Here is a 16,146-nt window from a genome sequence, read left to right as displayed (position 1 = left end):
CATGTTTCAAACGAGTACTAAAGAATGAAAAAAGAAAAATGACGCCATGGTTTTTTTTTACTTCAACCAGACGTTACATTCACGCGGTACGAGTTGGTAATTAAATCGAGGCATTTTTATTGTCGGTGGTTTTTGATAAAAATCCGAATCGTTTCCCCTTGAATTACAATGCTACAAGGGACTTATTTTAATGTGTAGGGGAGATTTTTTGACTCTAGTACCGTGTTTTATCCAGTGATCTCGAGGTACGATGGAAATATGGCGCTTTTTCCGAAACACCTTACGCCACCTACTGTTGATGTGTCAGGAATTCCTGTAGTTACAAACGATGTGATTGGGCGGTTGGTTCATTTCACGTGAATGTATAAAATAAATATTTAAAGGAAAGGTGGGATAAATGATTGCATTATTGAGTCCGTCAATGGAAATAATATTTAAATAATATATTTGTGATAATCGTGTGATTTTAATAATTGGTTGAGGGTGAATAACGAACAGATGCTCGGCGGGGTTGACATGGCGGCGTTTCGATGAGCCAATTGGAGGTCCGCTCTCTTAACAAGTCGGATATTGTAATTTCCCCTTACATTCGCGTCAGTGAATTATTTTGTGCTCCGTTTTGCCGTTATTGATAATAAATCGGGTTTTTATTGTTGGACTAGGCTAATTGTTAGCCGAGGTGGACTCGCGGGAGGCTCGAACGATATCGTTTTTTAACGTTTATAATGAGATATTGGTGTTTGATCACGTGACTATAGCCGAAAAATGGCGCAAAGATCAGAGTACAAACATGGGATCCATTTCGTTGCAACGGTGTCATTTGTATTTGTTTACAAGCGCGCGTTTTCATAAACCACGTGTTAAGTAGGTGACGTTAGTTAATTGACTGACGGTATCAAACAAACGATGACGGGACGAGGCACGAAAAGGCGGGGGCGTCCCCCCAAGTCCGTCGTAATGGAAAGGCCAAAAAAATTCCAATACCACCTTATGAAGAAACCTAAATACCTGCAAAATAAAGGCTCTGAAACACCCAACTCTCAGCCTAGTACACCAACTGCGTCAAGAGCCTCTTCGCCTGTTGAGAGTGAGGAGAGCAGGCGAAGTACCCGTAGCAGAAAGTCTCGGAGTCTACGAGAGAAACATGCCAGAAAAGGTGGTCACTCCGGTGCAAGTTCGTACCAGCGTCGTGGGTACAATCCTAATGTTGACTACCACGACTCTGAGTACCACTACGGTTCTGACTTTGGAGATGAATCCAGTGAAAAAAGTGATGTCGACGAAGAACCCATTCCTAGCGATGTCGAATCTTCTGAAAGTCTTGAAGAACCTGACCCATCAAGCGATAGTGACTTCTCTCTTTCCAGCTATAGTACCGCTAGCGGAACACCCCGAAAAACTTTGCTTAGTCAGCAATCGCAACGTGCCCCTAGCCCTGAACCTCTGTGGCTCCAAAATCGCGAGCTACCACCTCTTATTCTCCCTAAATCCTCGGACGATTTACTCGTGCCTCGAGAACTCGTTATGCCATCTCTTTCGATATATGAGGTATTGAGGCACTTCAGAACTCTGGTTCGTCTGTCTTCATTTAGATTTGAAGATTTTTGTGCTGCACTTGTATGCGAAGACCAAACAAATCTGTTGGCTGAAATTCACATTATGCTCGTAAAAGCCCTCCTCAGAGAAGAAGATTCTCAACAGACTCATTTTGGTCCTCTAGATCAGAAGGATTCTGTTAATGTTAGCTTGTATTTTGTTGACCAAATGACTTGGCCAGAGGTTTTGCGATCCTATGTTGAAAGTGACAAGTGCTTCGATGAAAATATTCTTAACACACTATCTTCCTGTGAATATCCGTTTACTTCAGTTGAAAATAGGATCAAAGTACTACAGTTTTTAACCGATCAATTTCTCATTAGTAATCCTGTTCGAGAGGATTTGTTGCATGAAGGTATTATTCCATAGTTACATGGCCACACATAGGATAATTAAATTGCAAAGTTTTATAACTAATCTGAATTAACATTGAATTTTTTCTTCAATTCAGGAACCGTACACTATGACGATCATTGTCGTGTATGTCACCGACTGGGTGATCTATTGTGCTGTGAAACGTGCCCAGCAGTCTTTCACTTGGAATGCGTCGAGCCACCATTGGTGGATGTTCCTACAGAAGATTGGCAATGCAGCATCTGCAAGGCCCACAAAATTACCGGAGTAGTAGATTGTATACCAGATGTTGAGAAAAATGGTCTGTTATGCAGACAAGAACATTTAGGATTTGATCGACATGGCCGGAAATATTGGTTTCTTGGTCGTAGAGTCTTTGTGTAAGTTACATTTTCATATCACCCAACATTAATTTCTATTCAGGCTCGTTGAAGTTTTTGTATGCAGATTTTCCATTCTGCTTCATAATTTAGAATTAACTCATTAATTCAGAAGTACAACTTAGTATTAGTTTTCGTAAGCATTATTGAACAGAGTACGAAAAAATTTGATGGATTATGCTATGTCCCAATTGGTTTATTATCTCTTTTTTTTATTAGTACTTTAGAATCATCGAGGTTATTGATGTTGAACAATTTCTACATTTGATATGTCATTGGTATTTTAGGGAGAGCGAAGATGGCGAAGTTTGGTATTACAGCACACCGTTACAGTTTGAAGAGCTTATGTCTTGTCTCGACCAAAATGAAATGGAAGTGGCTTTATATCGTGAACTATCTGACTATAAAGAGGAGATCATTCGTCAAATGGAGCTAACTGAGAAAATAACCAACCAGTGTAAAGGGAATAAAAAATCCTACTTGGAGGTAGAAAATGGTAAGTATACAGACTTGAAATGAAATTATGCTGTAAAAACATTAGTACAGTATGGACATAACGAATCCTTCTTTTTATAGCTAATATACAGAAGATACAAAAGGAGAAACAAGAGAAGGCCAACAGAGAAGAAGAAGAACGGAAAGAAAAAGAACGGCAAGACGCTGAGGAAATGGTTCGCAGAATGCATGAGGGAACTGATTCCTTAGAAGAACAATTAGCAGCCATCTCTGGTCAGACTGCGGATCGAGGAGCAGCATCAACCGGTGAAACTACAAGTGCAGGGGGTGGTGGTGATGGAATGGATGTAAACCGACAAAACATTCCTGAAAATGCAACCAATACTGTCGAAGTTGGTGGTGGTGATACGGCAGAGTCTACATCAACAACCGCGGTGACGACAAGCGAGTCCACGACTAAAATTAGTAAGACAGGCTCATCTCTGTCTACCTCGGATGACGTTGAGGAAGAAGTCGTGGAGGGAGAAGAAGATCCTTCAAAGCTTGGAAAAGATGGTAAGTACAAGGGGGATAGTGAGTTATCGATGAGTCTAAAAAAAGAATTGTCTAATCACGCAGGCAAAAAACATACAATTGTAACAAGATCAAAGACAGGATCTTTACAACCGCGCACCTTTAATATGGATGATTTGAAGAGAAGGAGTACAACGACTCTCTCAAAAGAAGAACAGGAAAAACTAGACAAAACCTTGAAAGACGAAGGAGATGGAACTCGAATAACTCGGCAGAAAGCACATCAGATTGCATCCGGGACTCATTTGTTCAAATTAGGAATGGATAATGGATTCAAATCGTACGTTAATCAGTACAGCACAAACCCCATAGCGTTGAACAAACCTCAACGTAATGAAGAACGTGACAAGAAGAGGCACCTCTCCCACAAATTTTCTCTTACCCAGGCTTCAGAATTCAAATGGGTTGGGAGTTTGACGGGAACTCGTGCTCTCCTGGTCAGCACCTTACGACAAACTATTCTACAACTAGAAGGGAGCATCCAAGCTCCATTCATGCACACCAACTGGCCTTTGCTCCGAAAACCGTGGACAACTGCCGTCGGAGCCTGCGTTAATCCAAGAGATTTTGCCAGAGCTCTCATCGTACTACAAGCCTGCATAAAATCTGTGGTATTTGCAAGTGTATGGCACGATCAGTTAGGCCATGTGAAACTACAGAGAGTGACTGCACTTGAGAGGGAAGAAAAAAAAAGGCAAGATAAAAAAGATAAGAAGGAAAAAGAAGATGAAGAAGAACGAAATCGGCTGACTTACAACTTTGTAAAGTATACTTTGGGTCTGAAACATCAAGTGTGGAAACAAAAAGGTGAGGAGTATCGTGTCCATGGTCAATGGGGATGGCTCTGGCTCTCTGGCGGACGCCGGTTCAGATCTCCTAATGGAAGTAAAGCAGGGTTACGCATGGGACCTCAAAAGATTATGGTGCAAATCAGGGATCAGGGTGGGATCAAAATTTTAGCGCTTGATCCGCCTACATACGAATTTCTGATAAAAGAGTATTGCGAACCAAAGGAATCGAAACAAATCAAGACCGAACTTGAAGAAACTTTGGAAGTGAAAAAGGAAATCAAAGAAGAAGAACCAGCTTCAGTTGTCAAGCAGGAAGATGAATCTGCCGAAGCCAAAACCGAAGAGAAGATAAACGTTAAAGAAGACACGGACACAAAAAGTGAACTAAAATCGGAGCCGGAAAATAAACCACATATACCTTGTGAGTACCTAATTCTTAGATAGTTTACTTCCAGTGACAATTTCCATTATTTTTTGGATGTAGGTCATTTTCCTTGTAATCAATTCTGCCTTACGTGAATCATTGACTTCTGACGAATGGTATCATGTATTTTCTGTATGACAGTTCTAGCTGGGATGAAAATAGAAAAAGTATTTTTGCCCATAAAAAAATTTGAAGAAATCGATGTTACTAAGGCATTGACAACCCCTGGTCGTCTACATTACCCAAAAATCGCTAAGAAGACTAGAATCGACGATTTCTTATCCAGGAGAACCCACCTCAAACTTTTGGAAGAGAGGAGATTATCCAAAACAGTAAGTAGCAAATTAATCTTCATTCTTTTGGTTACGTTGGAACCTGGAGTATAAGTATCTCCAAATCTTAGGAGAAGTCAAAGGAACAAACAGGACAAGCTGCTGGTCTGAAGAATATTGAAGGGGATGCTGAGGTAGATATAGAAAATAACGAAGAGAGTGACACCGATGCTGGTGATGGATCCTTGCAGAGTATCCTGTCTGGAAAGACACCCACTAAAGGGGTTTCTGCGTCGGCAAGAGATATGTTGACAGTAATTGGTAAACGAATTCAACAAGTCAGAACACAGTATGCAAATATATTGCGACTCTCCAAAAATGGCAGCTGTTATTCCCGCTACTGTAACATGACTGTACCTCCTGGAAAAGCAACCTCGGCAGCTCAAAGTCTCACCTCAACGTGTTACTCTCCGATTTGTCTGCAAAAGGCTAGGATAAAAAGGGATCTTATTACGCTTGTGAGGAAAGCAAATACGCTGAGCAACAATCAATCGGTGCCGACTCTAGCCCCAATCACTGCTGCAGCGGCTACTCAACAGACCAAGCCAAGTTTGAAACAAGAAGCACCCGATGAAGCCAAAGATGCTATCAGAAGGGACTTGGAATCGGCTGTTGCTATGGCTACGCATTGCGCTGAAGAAGTTCAAGCCACCAACGTAGTTGTTCAGAAAACCTCAGATCCAGTGACCAATGAAGATGGACCTACTCAACCATCAAAAAGAATTAAACTAGAGGCACCAACTCCAGAAGAAAACATAGACGTACGTACAGTAACGATATTCAATAAACATGAATAAATTTCTTTAACGAAGTACCACTGTCTGTATCATAATGTTGGCCTGCAGGTTGGGGACAATACTGACGCGGCAGATAAGAGCGCTGTAACAATAAAAACAACCAGTAGCGTAGTGACAACTACGACGGTAACCACTTCACAGCAAACAATTAAGACAGTTGATGGTGTGGTACAAAGTTTGCAGGAAATTTCATCGTCTCAGAACTCTGTATCCGTAACATCGGAAACGAAAACTTGGTGAGATATTGAAATAGGATTGTTCTTATATGTTGCACGGTTGAAAGACCAAATGAACTTTGTTTAACCTTTCATAATTCGTTTCTAGCAACGTTAATAAAACAGGATTGAAAACAGTATTCGTGAATCGACGCGGTAGAACGGTACAAAGAAGTTCAACTACAGCAAAAGAGTTGAACGCGGATGGCACAGAAAGAATATATTCTGCCACTTCGTCAGAGGGAAAAGTTTATTTGAAAAAAGTTACTACCTCACTAGCGGAGAGACGGAAGAAACGTACTCCCGTTAAGTATCCATTGTGTTCAACCTTTTCTACACGAACCAAGCATCGCAGCATTCTAGTCCTGCCCCAACATGAACTTCGTAAACTTGCCAGACTGGGGGGTCGCACTCCTGTTTATGGTTTTCATCACATAGCTAAGGTATTTTTTACATGCAGATTCACTCTTCCCCATTTACAAAGGAATTAAATTAATGGCGTCTCTCTATTTCAGGCTAATATGTCGGTATGGCCATACCCTTGCCCTAGACCACTCTTCAAAACCTGCTGGCTTTATCGCACTGTTGGTCTTAAATCTTTAGCATCAGCTGCTTTACAGCTACGCATTTTATGGGCTTGTTTACGGTGGGATGACATGTCTGCTAAACCACTATCAACAGATGGCAAGCACCAAGTTACAACTGATACAGAAATTATGTCTCTGGAGATATTAAAGCATCGACATGTTGGCCAATTCATGGATAGAGCCCAATATTTGCGAAGAAAAGTTGTGATACCTTTGGAGCTTCCCAAGCAAGTCAGAGGTTTGTGACATAGAAATCAGAGCTCATGAAATATTTAACTTTATTATCTATCAGCACTTTCAATTTTTCCTCACATTTCTTAGAAGTCACATCAATACGCAGTGGCTTGAGAAAAAGAAAACGTCCTGAATCACCCCAAAGTACGGAACCGCAAGTCAGCGAAGAATGGGTGGATGAAGACAAATTGGATCTATGGGAAATCAAGCAGTATGGAGACAAGTAAGTACCGCTGTCAACGTAATAGGAATTGAAGACTTCTCTTTAATATATCTGTTGATTGAATCTGAAGTATGTTTCCTGCAGTTATTTTTATTTTTTTTTTTTATTTTTTTTTTTTCTTGGAGAGGGGACTGAATGAATGCTAACATCCTAATTGCTTAACTAATTGATTTGGCTATTGATTCTATTGTGATGTCCTCCTATCCTTGCCTAACACCATCAAATACTAACCCTCCGCTTGGTGTGTGTCTGTCCTTCAGGTTAGAGAAGGCTAATGCCCAGATTATTACTAGGAGTAGATCAGGAGTTCCGCAATCTGTTGTTGTCGGAGGGAATAGAAGTTCTATCACAGGAAGTGTGGATCAGCTTGTCAGTGGCAAGGCTACCCCTGAAGAAATTAAGGAAAAAATGGAGCAGCAATTACGTTTGCAAAGGGCTGCTCATCAGCAAAAACGAGCTCTGGAAACTCTCAAGAGTCCTGTGAATGCGGGAACTGGTACCCAACTTGTTAAAGTTACATCAAATTCAAATCCAGGTAAAAATCTCCAGCTTTTGAAAAAAGAAATAATTCACACAAGAATTTGATAACGAAAACTTTTTCCTTATATCTTTAATACAGATGGCACGCTCAAGATTGTTTCAAAAGTGGCAATATCTGGTAGTCCCAATACAAGTGGGAAGTCCCAGTTAACTTCTCTGCTGACTACGCCGAGTCAGAACAAAACGTTCCTTGGTACCAGGCGTATCTATATGACAAAATGTAAGTTTGATGTTTGTACTGAGAGTAAAATTACTCAGTTTAAACCGGAAGGTTTTTGTGGATTTACTTCATATAATCATGTACTGGATTTGACAGCATCTGACGGAACAACACGAGTGGTGTCTGGACCTACAAGCATTCTCCCTAAAAATACTACGACCTCTCAAATAACCCATTCGCAGCCACAACAGCAACAGTCTCTCATCAAAGTCACAAGTCAAACAGCTGGTCAAGTTAATCATACCACCCAAGGAGGTACGTCTACATTCGTATTTACATCTTTTATTTGTAGCTCAATTGATTCTTACGATTGCTATCACACCTTTTTTAGCATCTAACACTCCAGTCCAGCACGTGCAACAGAGAGTTCAGATTCTTAGAGGGCCAGATGGGAAACTGCAGGTCCGCGGATTAATGCCTGGTCAACAGCTGGTACAAATGCCGGATGGCAAACTTCATGTTCTAAATACAGGTCAAGCTATAGCTGCAACTCCTGCGCAATCCCCGGCAACCACAACCTCTTCTACTACAACACCTCAGGTTTGTCACAAACATTGTTTCAATACAATTGTCAATAAAAGGCAGAAGGTAGATTTTTAAATTTTAAAAGATTTTAAAATTCTAGATTGTTTTGTTTTTCTTTTTTCCAGTATTTTGACTATTTCTTACGTATTCTGATCTCAGGAACACGAATTCGTCGATTAAATTAAGCGACTAAAACCAATCGAGGTATCTAAATTTTTTCATTTTTAGGGCAACAAATTCGCGATAACACGATCAATTTTATATATTCATCAATTTAGCTTTTAGATTCGTGTTCCTGAGGTCAAAATACGTAAGAAAAGTGCCATACGAACAATTTTGGAAAATAAAAATTTTTGGCCAAAATTTGAAAAAATCGTAAGGGGTACCCCTTGGAAAAATCTCAAATTTTGGCCAAAAATTTTTATTTTTTAAAATTGATCGTATGGCACTTTTCTTACGTATTTTGACCTCAGGAACACGAATCCGTTGGTCAAATTGAGCTGCGAATTTTTCTCATCGAGATACCCCAATTTTTCTGCTCCAAAAAGCGAAAAAATCGCGATAACTCGATTAATTTTATAGAGGGATCAATTTAACTTTCGAATTCGGATTCCTGGGGTCAAAATACATAAGAATAGCATATAAAATAGAATATTTTTTTTTGACCCAAAATCGACAAAATTTCAAGGGGTACCCCTTTGGATTTTTTCGATTTTTGGGCGAAAAATCAAGTATTTTTAAAATTGGTTGTAGAGCACTTTTCTTACGTATTTTGACTCCAGAAACACGAATCCGTTGGTTAAATTGAGCTACGAATTTTTCCCATCGAGATATCTCAATTTTTCTGCTCCAAAAAGTAAAAAATTGGCGATAACTCGATTAATTTTACAGGTGGATCAATTTGACTTCCAGATTCGTGTTTCTGGGATAAAAATATAAGGAATAGCATAAAAACCTGTGAAAAAAAAAATGTTGATTTTGGACACTAAATTGGAAGAATAAAAGGCCAAATCTGAGTAGTCCTGCGATCCTTGGAGCTATGAATTAAATATTCTTTGAATTTTTAGAATGACTGTTTTCCAATGTATTTTGACCTCAACAATGCTAGTGTATGTAAAACTCATATTGAACTATTTTTATTTTTCAGACTGGCGTAAAAACTGTAACTAATATCAGTCCTGCTAAAACACCTACACCAACAACTGTATCGACCAAAAGCACTCCTTCTAAAACTCCGAGTAGCCAAACCCAACAACCAGCAACTCAATCACAGGTAAATACTGTGTAATATCAACAATTGATTACGATTTGTGGATTCGACATTCAACAAGCATCTGGAATTTCCTTCATATGTTTATTATGCGTGGCCGGAACTCAGGTTGCCATGGATCAGTTGAAAAAAATAGCAGTCATATTTTTTATGGAAATAATATTCTAACCCCATAAGCTGTCAATTACTCTCATGAGCCTAGTGTGTACACGAACTACTTGACTTTGTATTGCTGAGGTTTTATTAGAAGTTTAAATTAGCGTAAAAAATATTAAAGATGAAAGTGGCGGATGATTTTTGAATTGATATCACTTGAACTGGAATTATTCTTAATAAAAATCTATTATGTTTTTAAAACAAACGATGGTATGGACTCCGAACAATTGAATTAAACCTTTTATTCCTGGTTTTATATACTATACTAGCAAGTACTATCAGTAAATTCATGTATATATTTAGAATCTGGGTGATATAATTTTATCTCATTTCCATTGCAGGTTATGACACCAAGTGGACAACTGATCAACACTAATCAGATTGTAGTAAATAATGCAGCCCTTGCTCAGCAATTAGCATCAGGCAAAGCTCAGTTAGCAACCATCGGAGGACAACAAGTTGTTATCCGTAGTACGCCAACCGGTAATCAGATCGTTCATTTAAATTCAACTAGTGGCAGTGTTGTTGTAAAAAATACCGCTTCATCGACTAAAGTTTCGAAAGGTTGGATATAATTCTTTTGCCTTTTGGTCATGTTTGAATAAAAAAGATGAAACATAAAAGCATATCAATTTTACTTTAGGTGTAGTACTGCAACAAAATCAGCCAGCAACGCCGGCAACGCAGGCTGCAGAACCCAGTGGAACGAATACTGCCACTAATGCTCAAACTGTGACTTCCCCTACTACTCCAACTACTTCCAATCCAACCCCAACGGCTCCAGCTCCTGGCAGTGTAGAAGCCTCGCTGTTAGCTGGCCAGCCACCTGGCACTGTCATCAAATGCGTTACAGCACAGGTTATTCAAACAACACAGGGGCCGAGAATCGTTCTCCAAGGACTGCAAGGTGCTGATTTTACCCCACAGCAACTTGCAATGGTTCAACAACAAGTTAAACAACAATTGCTAAAAGGTCAGTTTCACCTTATTACATTTTTCTTATTACATGCAGGCCAAAATATGCGATACTTACACTCTTTTAAATTGTAGCGCAAGCCACAACTGGAAAACAAGGTGTGCTAGGGCCTACAAAAATATACTTAGCCGTTCAACCAGCCCCAAGCACGCAGGCTGCTATCGCATCACGTACACCAGCCACTTCTGGCCAAACGCAACCTGCTCAGCAACCTTTGGCATCACCTCCACATGCTGCTGTTCCTTCAACAACTAGTATGTATTTTTTTCTTAAGTTAATGATCGATTCAAACTGAACGTTGTGACACAAAGTTGAATTTGAAAATCTTTTGGGATTCCGCAGCACCTCAAACTGAATCAGCTGCAACTCCAGCTCCATCGCAAACTGGGGCACCTGGATCTCCTGTAAAGCCTAAAGTTGTCGTACAGCAAGTGGGGCGCCCTACTACAGGAGGAGATGCAGAACCACAGCGTGCAACAGTTGCCAATGGACAGCAACCGTCGCAACCCTCACAAGAACCCAACCAGACTGCTGCTAATAAGTTTGTGCTCACTCCGGATTATATACAGCAAAGTAAGTACTTCAACTTGAGAACATCGTTGTGCTCGCTTTTTCAACTTTGCCAAATGAGATCGTGAACGAAACTAGCGTCTATTTTCTGTCGGACCGGTAATGATGACCAAATTGATATTAGTATTCGAATAAAGATTCGCAAAAGGGGGGGAAAACCTGTCAGTCGAGTTCTTTTCACATTGGAGAAGAAGACATTGATGAGGGGATTTCTTTCAGCTATAAAAAATGCACTAAAGCAGGAAAATCTTAATCCTGAAATAGAAGAGAAACTGCTGCAGCTCCAACGCTATCAGGAGAAGCAAATGAAAGGCGGTGTTGAGACTGCCGTAACCTGCAATCCAACCCCAGGCACCCCGACCATCGCTACTCCAAGAGCTCCCTCACGCAAAAGGCCTGCACCCCCCAACATTCCACCTGCCGCTTCACCGACTACACCACTTCCATCAACGAATGAGAAGGACAACGAATGGAGTGAGACACCCAAGAAGAAACCAGCTCCACGACAAGAACCCAGAGAAATAGCAAAGTAAGATTATTCAAAGAAAGTTACATTTTTTCACCATGGCTTAAGTGCAATGTGAAATAAAAATTTGATTCTTCTCTCTTTTACAGAGCACCGAAAACTAATGAAGTTGTAGAAAGTACTACTGAAAGCGCAACTCCAAAAAACCGCGTAGGAAAAATCAGAGATTCTCAAGAGCAGAGGAGAAAACAACAAGTCCATTCTCGTATGCAAGTGTTGCTATTCAGGCACAAGGAGCTTCTAAAAAAAGACATTTTGAAAAAGCGAGCCCTGCTGGAAAAAGAACTCCAGATCGACATTCAGGTAATGCAAAAAATATAAAAGCCCTCTCGCAAGGTCTATAGGGCCGACTCTGATTCAATATTAATCCGTAAAAATAAAAATTGCATTCCAGAAGGATCTCTCGGCTGAATTAGCTACAAGAACAAAGGCAGAGAGGCATAAACAAGACGAAGTTAAAGTGGGAAGTGCAAAGCGCAAATCAAATGCGCAGGCACCACAACACGTTGTGAGTCCACCAAATCGTGGAGGCAGGCCGAAAAAACATAGGTCCCAAGGGAATAGTGCAACACCACCAAGTGCTTCGACTGCGGCTGCTGCTGGACGTATAAAGAAAGAAAAGCTGTACTGTCTATGCAGAACACCTTACGACGAAACTAAGTGAGTGGCAGCGTTTATTCGGAGGGAGAAGCGTTCTGTAGTTGAATTTCCATTTGTGGGAAAACCTTGTAGTTGCATGAATGAGGAATCGGATTTTCTTTAACGTTAATAAAAAGAGAAACGGGTATCAAATCTTTTGGGCAAGTTATGGTTAAGATTTTGGGTGCAAAGTTAGTATTTCATTGTTGGCTTTGGCTGTAGGTTTTATGTGGGTTGTGATCTCTGCAACAATTGGTTCCATGGAGACTGCGTGGGTATTACGGAAGAAATGAGCAAATCCCTCTCTGAGTTTGTATGTACTGAGTGCCGGCATGCGAGAGACACACAGGAATTGTATTGTCTTTGCAAGCAGCCTTACGACGAATCTCAGTGAGTATTTTACGACGCATTTTTAACATTAGCTTTCGAAGAGAATCGATAATCTTTAAAAAAATCATAACACCATTCAGTCAATCGTGGAACCATTCTAAAAATCAATCACTAATACGTATTAAAATTCAAACGCATCGGTGGTAACCTCCTTCCTCCTCTTAATTTAAGGTTTTATATCTGCTGCGACAAATGCCAGGACTGGTTCCATGGTCGTTGTGTAGGAATTCTGCAATCCGAAGCTGATAATATCGACGAATACGTGTGCCCAAACTGCCAACGCAACTCGTCGGTTAACTTCGCAAACATGAAAAATCTTAATGGCAAGGATCTTGACCTTTTAAAGAAGCTGATCAAACAAATTCAGGTATCGAATAAATCTCGAGTCACTTTTTGTCCTAGACAATTAGAAAATTGCTAAATATTTGTCGTTATAATTGCAGGCACACAAGAGTGCTTGGCCTTTCATGGAGCCTGTAGACCCTAATGAGGCGCCAGATTACTACAAGGTCATAAAAGAACCTATGGGTGAGTAGTCAAAACGATCTAACGTGATCCGAGTTCATTCGTTGATTGTATTAGAAAGTCTGAAAATAATTTTTACAATAACTTCAAATGACGATTATTATTGCAGATTTGCAAACCATAGAGTTGAGGATAAACGACAGGTCGTACAAAAAACTCAGTGAGTTTATAGGCGATATGACAAAAATATTCGACAACTGTCGGTACTATAATCCAAAGGAGTCGCCATTCTTCAAATGTGCTGAGTCATTGGAAACGTACTTTGTGCACAAAATTAAGAGTCTAAGGGAAAAATTTTCTGAGGGTAAATAAAATTCAATCAAAACTCATGAGTGACAAGAACGAGAAAGTGGAAGTGTGAAAAAAAAAATGGCAAATATTATTACCAGTGCAGTGTAATTCGATTGACCTGTGCAAGTAAGAAAAAAATAATTGAAAAGAAAAAAAAATACTAACAATAAAAACAACAGAGTAACATAAACTCAAAGTAAGCATAAGTTACATTTAGTACATACAAAATTCACTATTTATTAGAGCTATGCGAAAAATCACTTTCTTTGAACTATAACCGTATGTACGTCACGTATCTCTAAAGTACTCGTGACATTGGATCATGATTGAAGAACTGAAATTTTACTGTTTTTATTACCTGAAATTTTGAAAGTAACAGCCGTTACTGTAGTATAATTTTAATAAGGGATATGTAAATTCGGTGCTAAAAGAATTTAGAAACTATATAATCATATTATTGGAAATAATTTCTATCATAATGTCGAATGATTAAGAAACTTCTTACTGCATTGGGTAAGAAATTTTTTTTTTTTTGCTTCATTTATCCATTCTTTTCTTTCCTCCTTGATTTATCAACGCAGGTGATTGTTTCGCAGAGTTCTATTATAATTTATACATAAAAATACATTTACAGTACATTGATTCAGTCATGTATCGTTTAATGTGCACGTTAAACAATAATCACGAGTATAATTAAAATGATATGAAATAAATAAAATTAAACGAAAAAAAAAAAATAATAATTATAGTATACCAATCACTGCCGTAGAGCAGTTTGATTGAAAAGCAGCGACTTTATAGTAATCATATTGTTAAATGAAACGATTTGTCAGACGCCGTTCCGTGAATAGAAAAAAGATAAGAACGTAATATCCCACAGGAATAATGCAGCATGTGTGAAAATATAAATACCTATTTACCTAGTGTGAATCCGCCCAACTATACGTTTCATTACGTCAGACAAAATGTTGCATGTAACATGATAGGTGTAAGACTATTAGGACGCGCATAATGAATTGTACAAATTTGTTTATCGTGCTCACAAGTAATTATTATTACTTACGTTGTTTTAATCACATAAATTTTCTATAAAAATAACAATAATAATAATAATGAATTGTTTATAAACGAACATATGATGTTAGGTCATAAGGGTGAAAAGCAGAGAATTTCAACTGCGCTTGTAAATAAAAGTAGGCAGTGTCTAGAGATACAATTGAAGAACATTGGTAAGAAAATGATAATCAGTTGCGTAAAAACGAAAGAAAAGGATAGAAAGAGAAAATGATGAAAAGTAAAGTGATTAAAATTAAACATTTAAAAGGAAAAGTTAGTTTTCAAGTAAATTGTTTATGTTTTAGATATTAAAGTATTATTAAAGAAAGAAAAAACAAACATCTGATGCTAATAATTAACATATTAGTTGCGTTCATTTGTACAATCCTTAAGCTACTATTGCGGAAATATCGCTTCAACAAAAAATGTAACTACAATTCACAGATTAAAAATCGCGTAGGCTAACAATTTTTTGTTTCCAAACATAGAATATGATTTGCAGTTGCGTTCATTTTTAGTATATCGGCATCAAATCCACGGCAAGGAGATTTATACATTTTGTATCTATCTGCACTCTGTGAGAGTCCAAGTCTTGGTATAGCAAGAAATTCAAATGATCGCAATTATCGTTAAAGGATCAAATATCATCGCTCTTGAATTGACTTCGTAGTTCGATCGCATCAAGTTTATCATATCAAAAGATTTTTTCTACCATATTTTATCGTTTCACAAATACCGATCTGAATACATCCTGATACCATAGATATACTGATACCTAAAACACAACACATTTGTAGGGTAGCGTTGCTCCCTGTAAACTTACAAGACCTGGCACTGATCTGTTTTTTTTCTTTTTTTTTTACCTAGGCTTTTCAATTGTTATAGTTAAATTTGTCTTAAAATAAGCTTAATTAATTTTCTTGTTTATATGCTATGGCGATGGTGACTGATTAAAATTCTGCAAATATATCGTTCACAATTTCTATTGTATTCTATTGGGTATATCGTTCGATGATATTCATACCCGGTGTATTGAACACTTAGCTTGTTAAATCGAGTTATATCAATTGTTGTAAGAAATATCAAAAAGTTTTATTTTCAAAACTATCAAAACTTAAGTAGTTGAAATTACAGCGATCTATTGCTAAGATTCGGAGTGTCAATGAGCATATAGATTAAGGTTTATATCGAGGAAAAAAAGTTAAGAAAAAACGCAAAACGACAAATTTTCAAACTTCACTGGCAAGCACATTCTGACAGCCCCTTTTGCTTTACCGGTTCTCTACTATTAATCATGTAAGGTATTTTAATCCTTTCACGAAAAAGCAACAAAGTGTGATTATCTAATTATATTCATCTGAAACCTAATACTAAATAGTTTATAATAAATATATTTGTACTAATTTTAATCATATACTTTGTTGTTTTTATTGCACTACAATATAAATTAGTAAAAAATATATCTGACGTATTACAATTTTATCTTTTTTTTTAATTTGC

The 16,146-nt window shown here is 38.4% G+C and overlaps 1 protein-coding gene across 5 annotated transcripts; it reads left to right on the top strand.

Moving 5' to 3' along the window:
• Positions 1-89: 89 nt before the first annotated feature.
• Positions 90-16,128, top strand: LOC105685365 (nucleosome-remodeling factor subunit NURF301). Of its 5 annotated transcripts, none has more exons than XM_012399379.3 (27): positions 90-1,951; positions 2,048-2,330; positions 2,618-2,826; positions 2,907-3,341; positions 3,405-4,571; positions 4,716-4,906; positions 4,978-5,667; positions 5,752-5,939; positions 6,028-6,361; positions 6,434-6,743; positions 6,827-6,962; positions 7,256-7,497; positions 7,582-7,722; positions 7,819-7,977; positions 8,054-8,262; positions 9,395-9,520; positions 10,015-10,237; positions 10,317-10,646; positions 10,724-10,903; positions 10,992-11,222; positions 11,439-11,748; positions 11,835-12,048; positions 12,140-12,405; positions 12,607-12,774; positions 12,946-13,141; positions 13,218-13,302; positions 13,409-16,128. In XM_012399379.3, exons 1-27 carry the CDS (start codon positions 907-909, stop codon positions 13,609-13,611), a joined length of 8,271 nt encoding a protein of 2,756 aa, XP_012254802.2. In that variant the 5' UTR covers positions 90-906; the 3' UTR covers positions 13,612-16,128. The 5 variants fall into 5 exon arrangements, with proteins under 5 accessions (XP_012254802.2, XP_012254803.2, XP_012254800.2 ...); XM_012399380.3 differs by having other exon boundaries at positions 7,223-7,497; positions 11,484-11,748; XM_012399377.3 differs by having other exon boundaries at positions 7,223-7,497; positions 12,143-12,405.
• Positions 16,129-16,146: the final 18 nt, after the last annotated feature.

This window comes from Athalia rosae, chromosome 3, assembly GCF_917208135.1.
Source record: "Athalia rosae chromosome 3, iyAthRosa1.1, whole genome shotgun sequence".
Classification (NCBI taxonomy): Eukaryota; Metazoa; Arthropoda; class Insecta; order Hymenoptera; family Athaliidae; genus Athalia; species Athalia rosae.
This window is presented reverse-complemented; position numbering and strand designations above follow the sequence as displayed.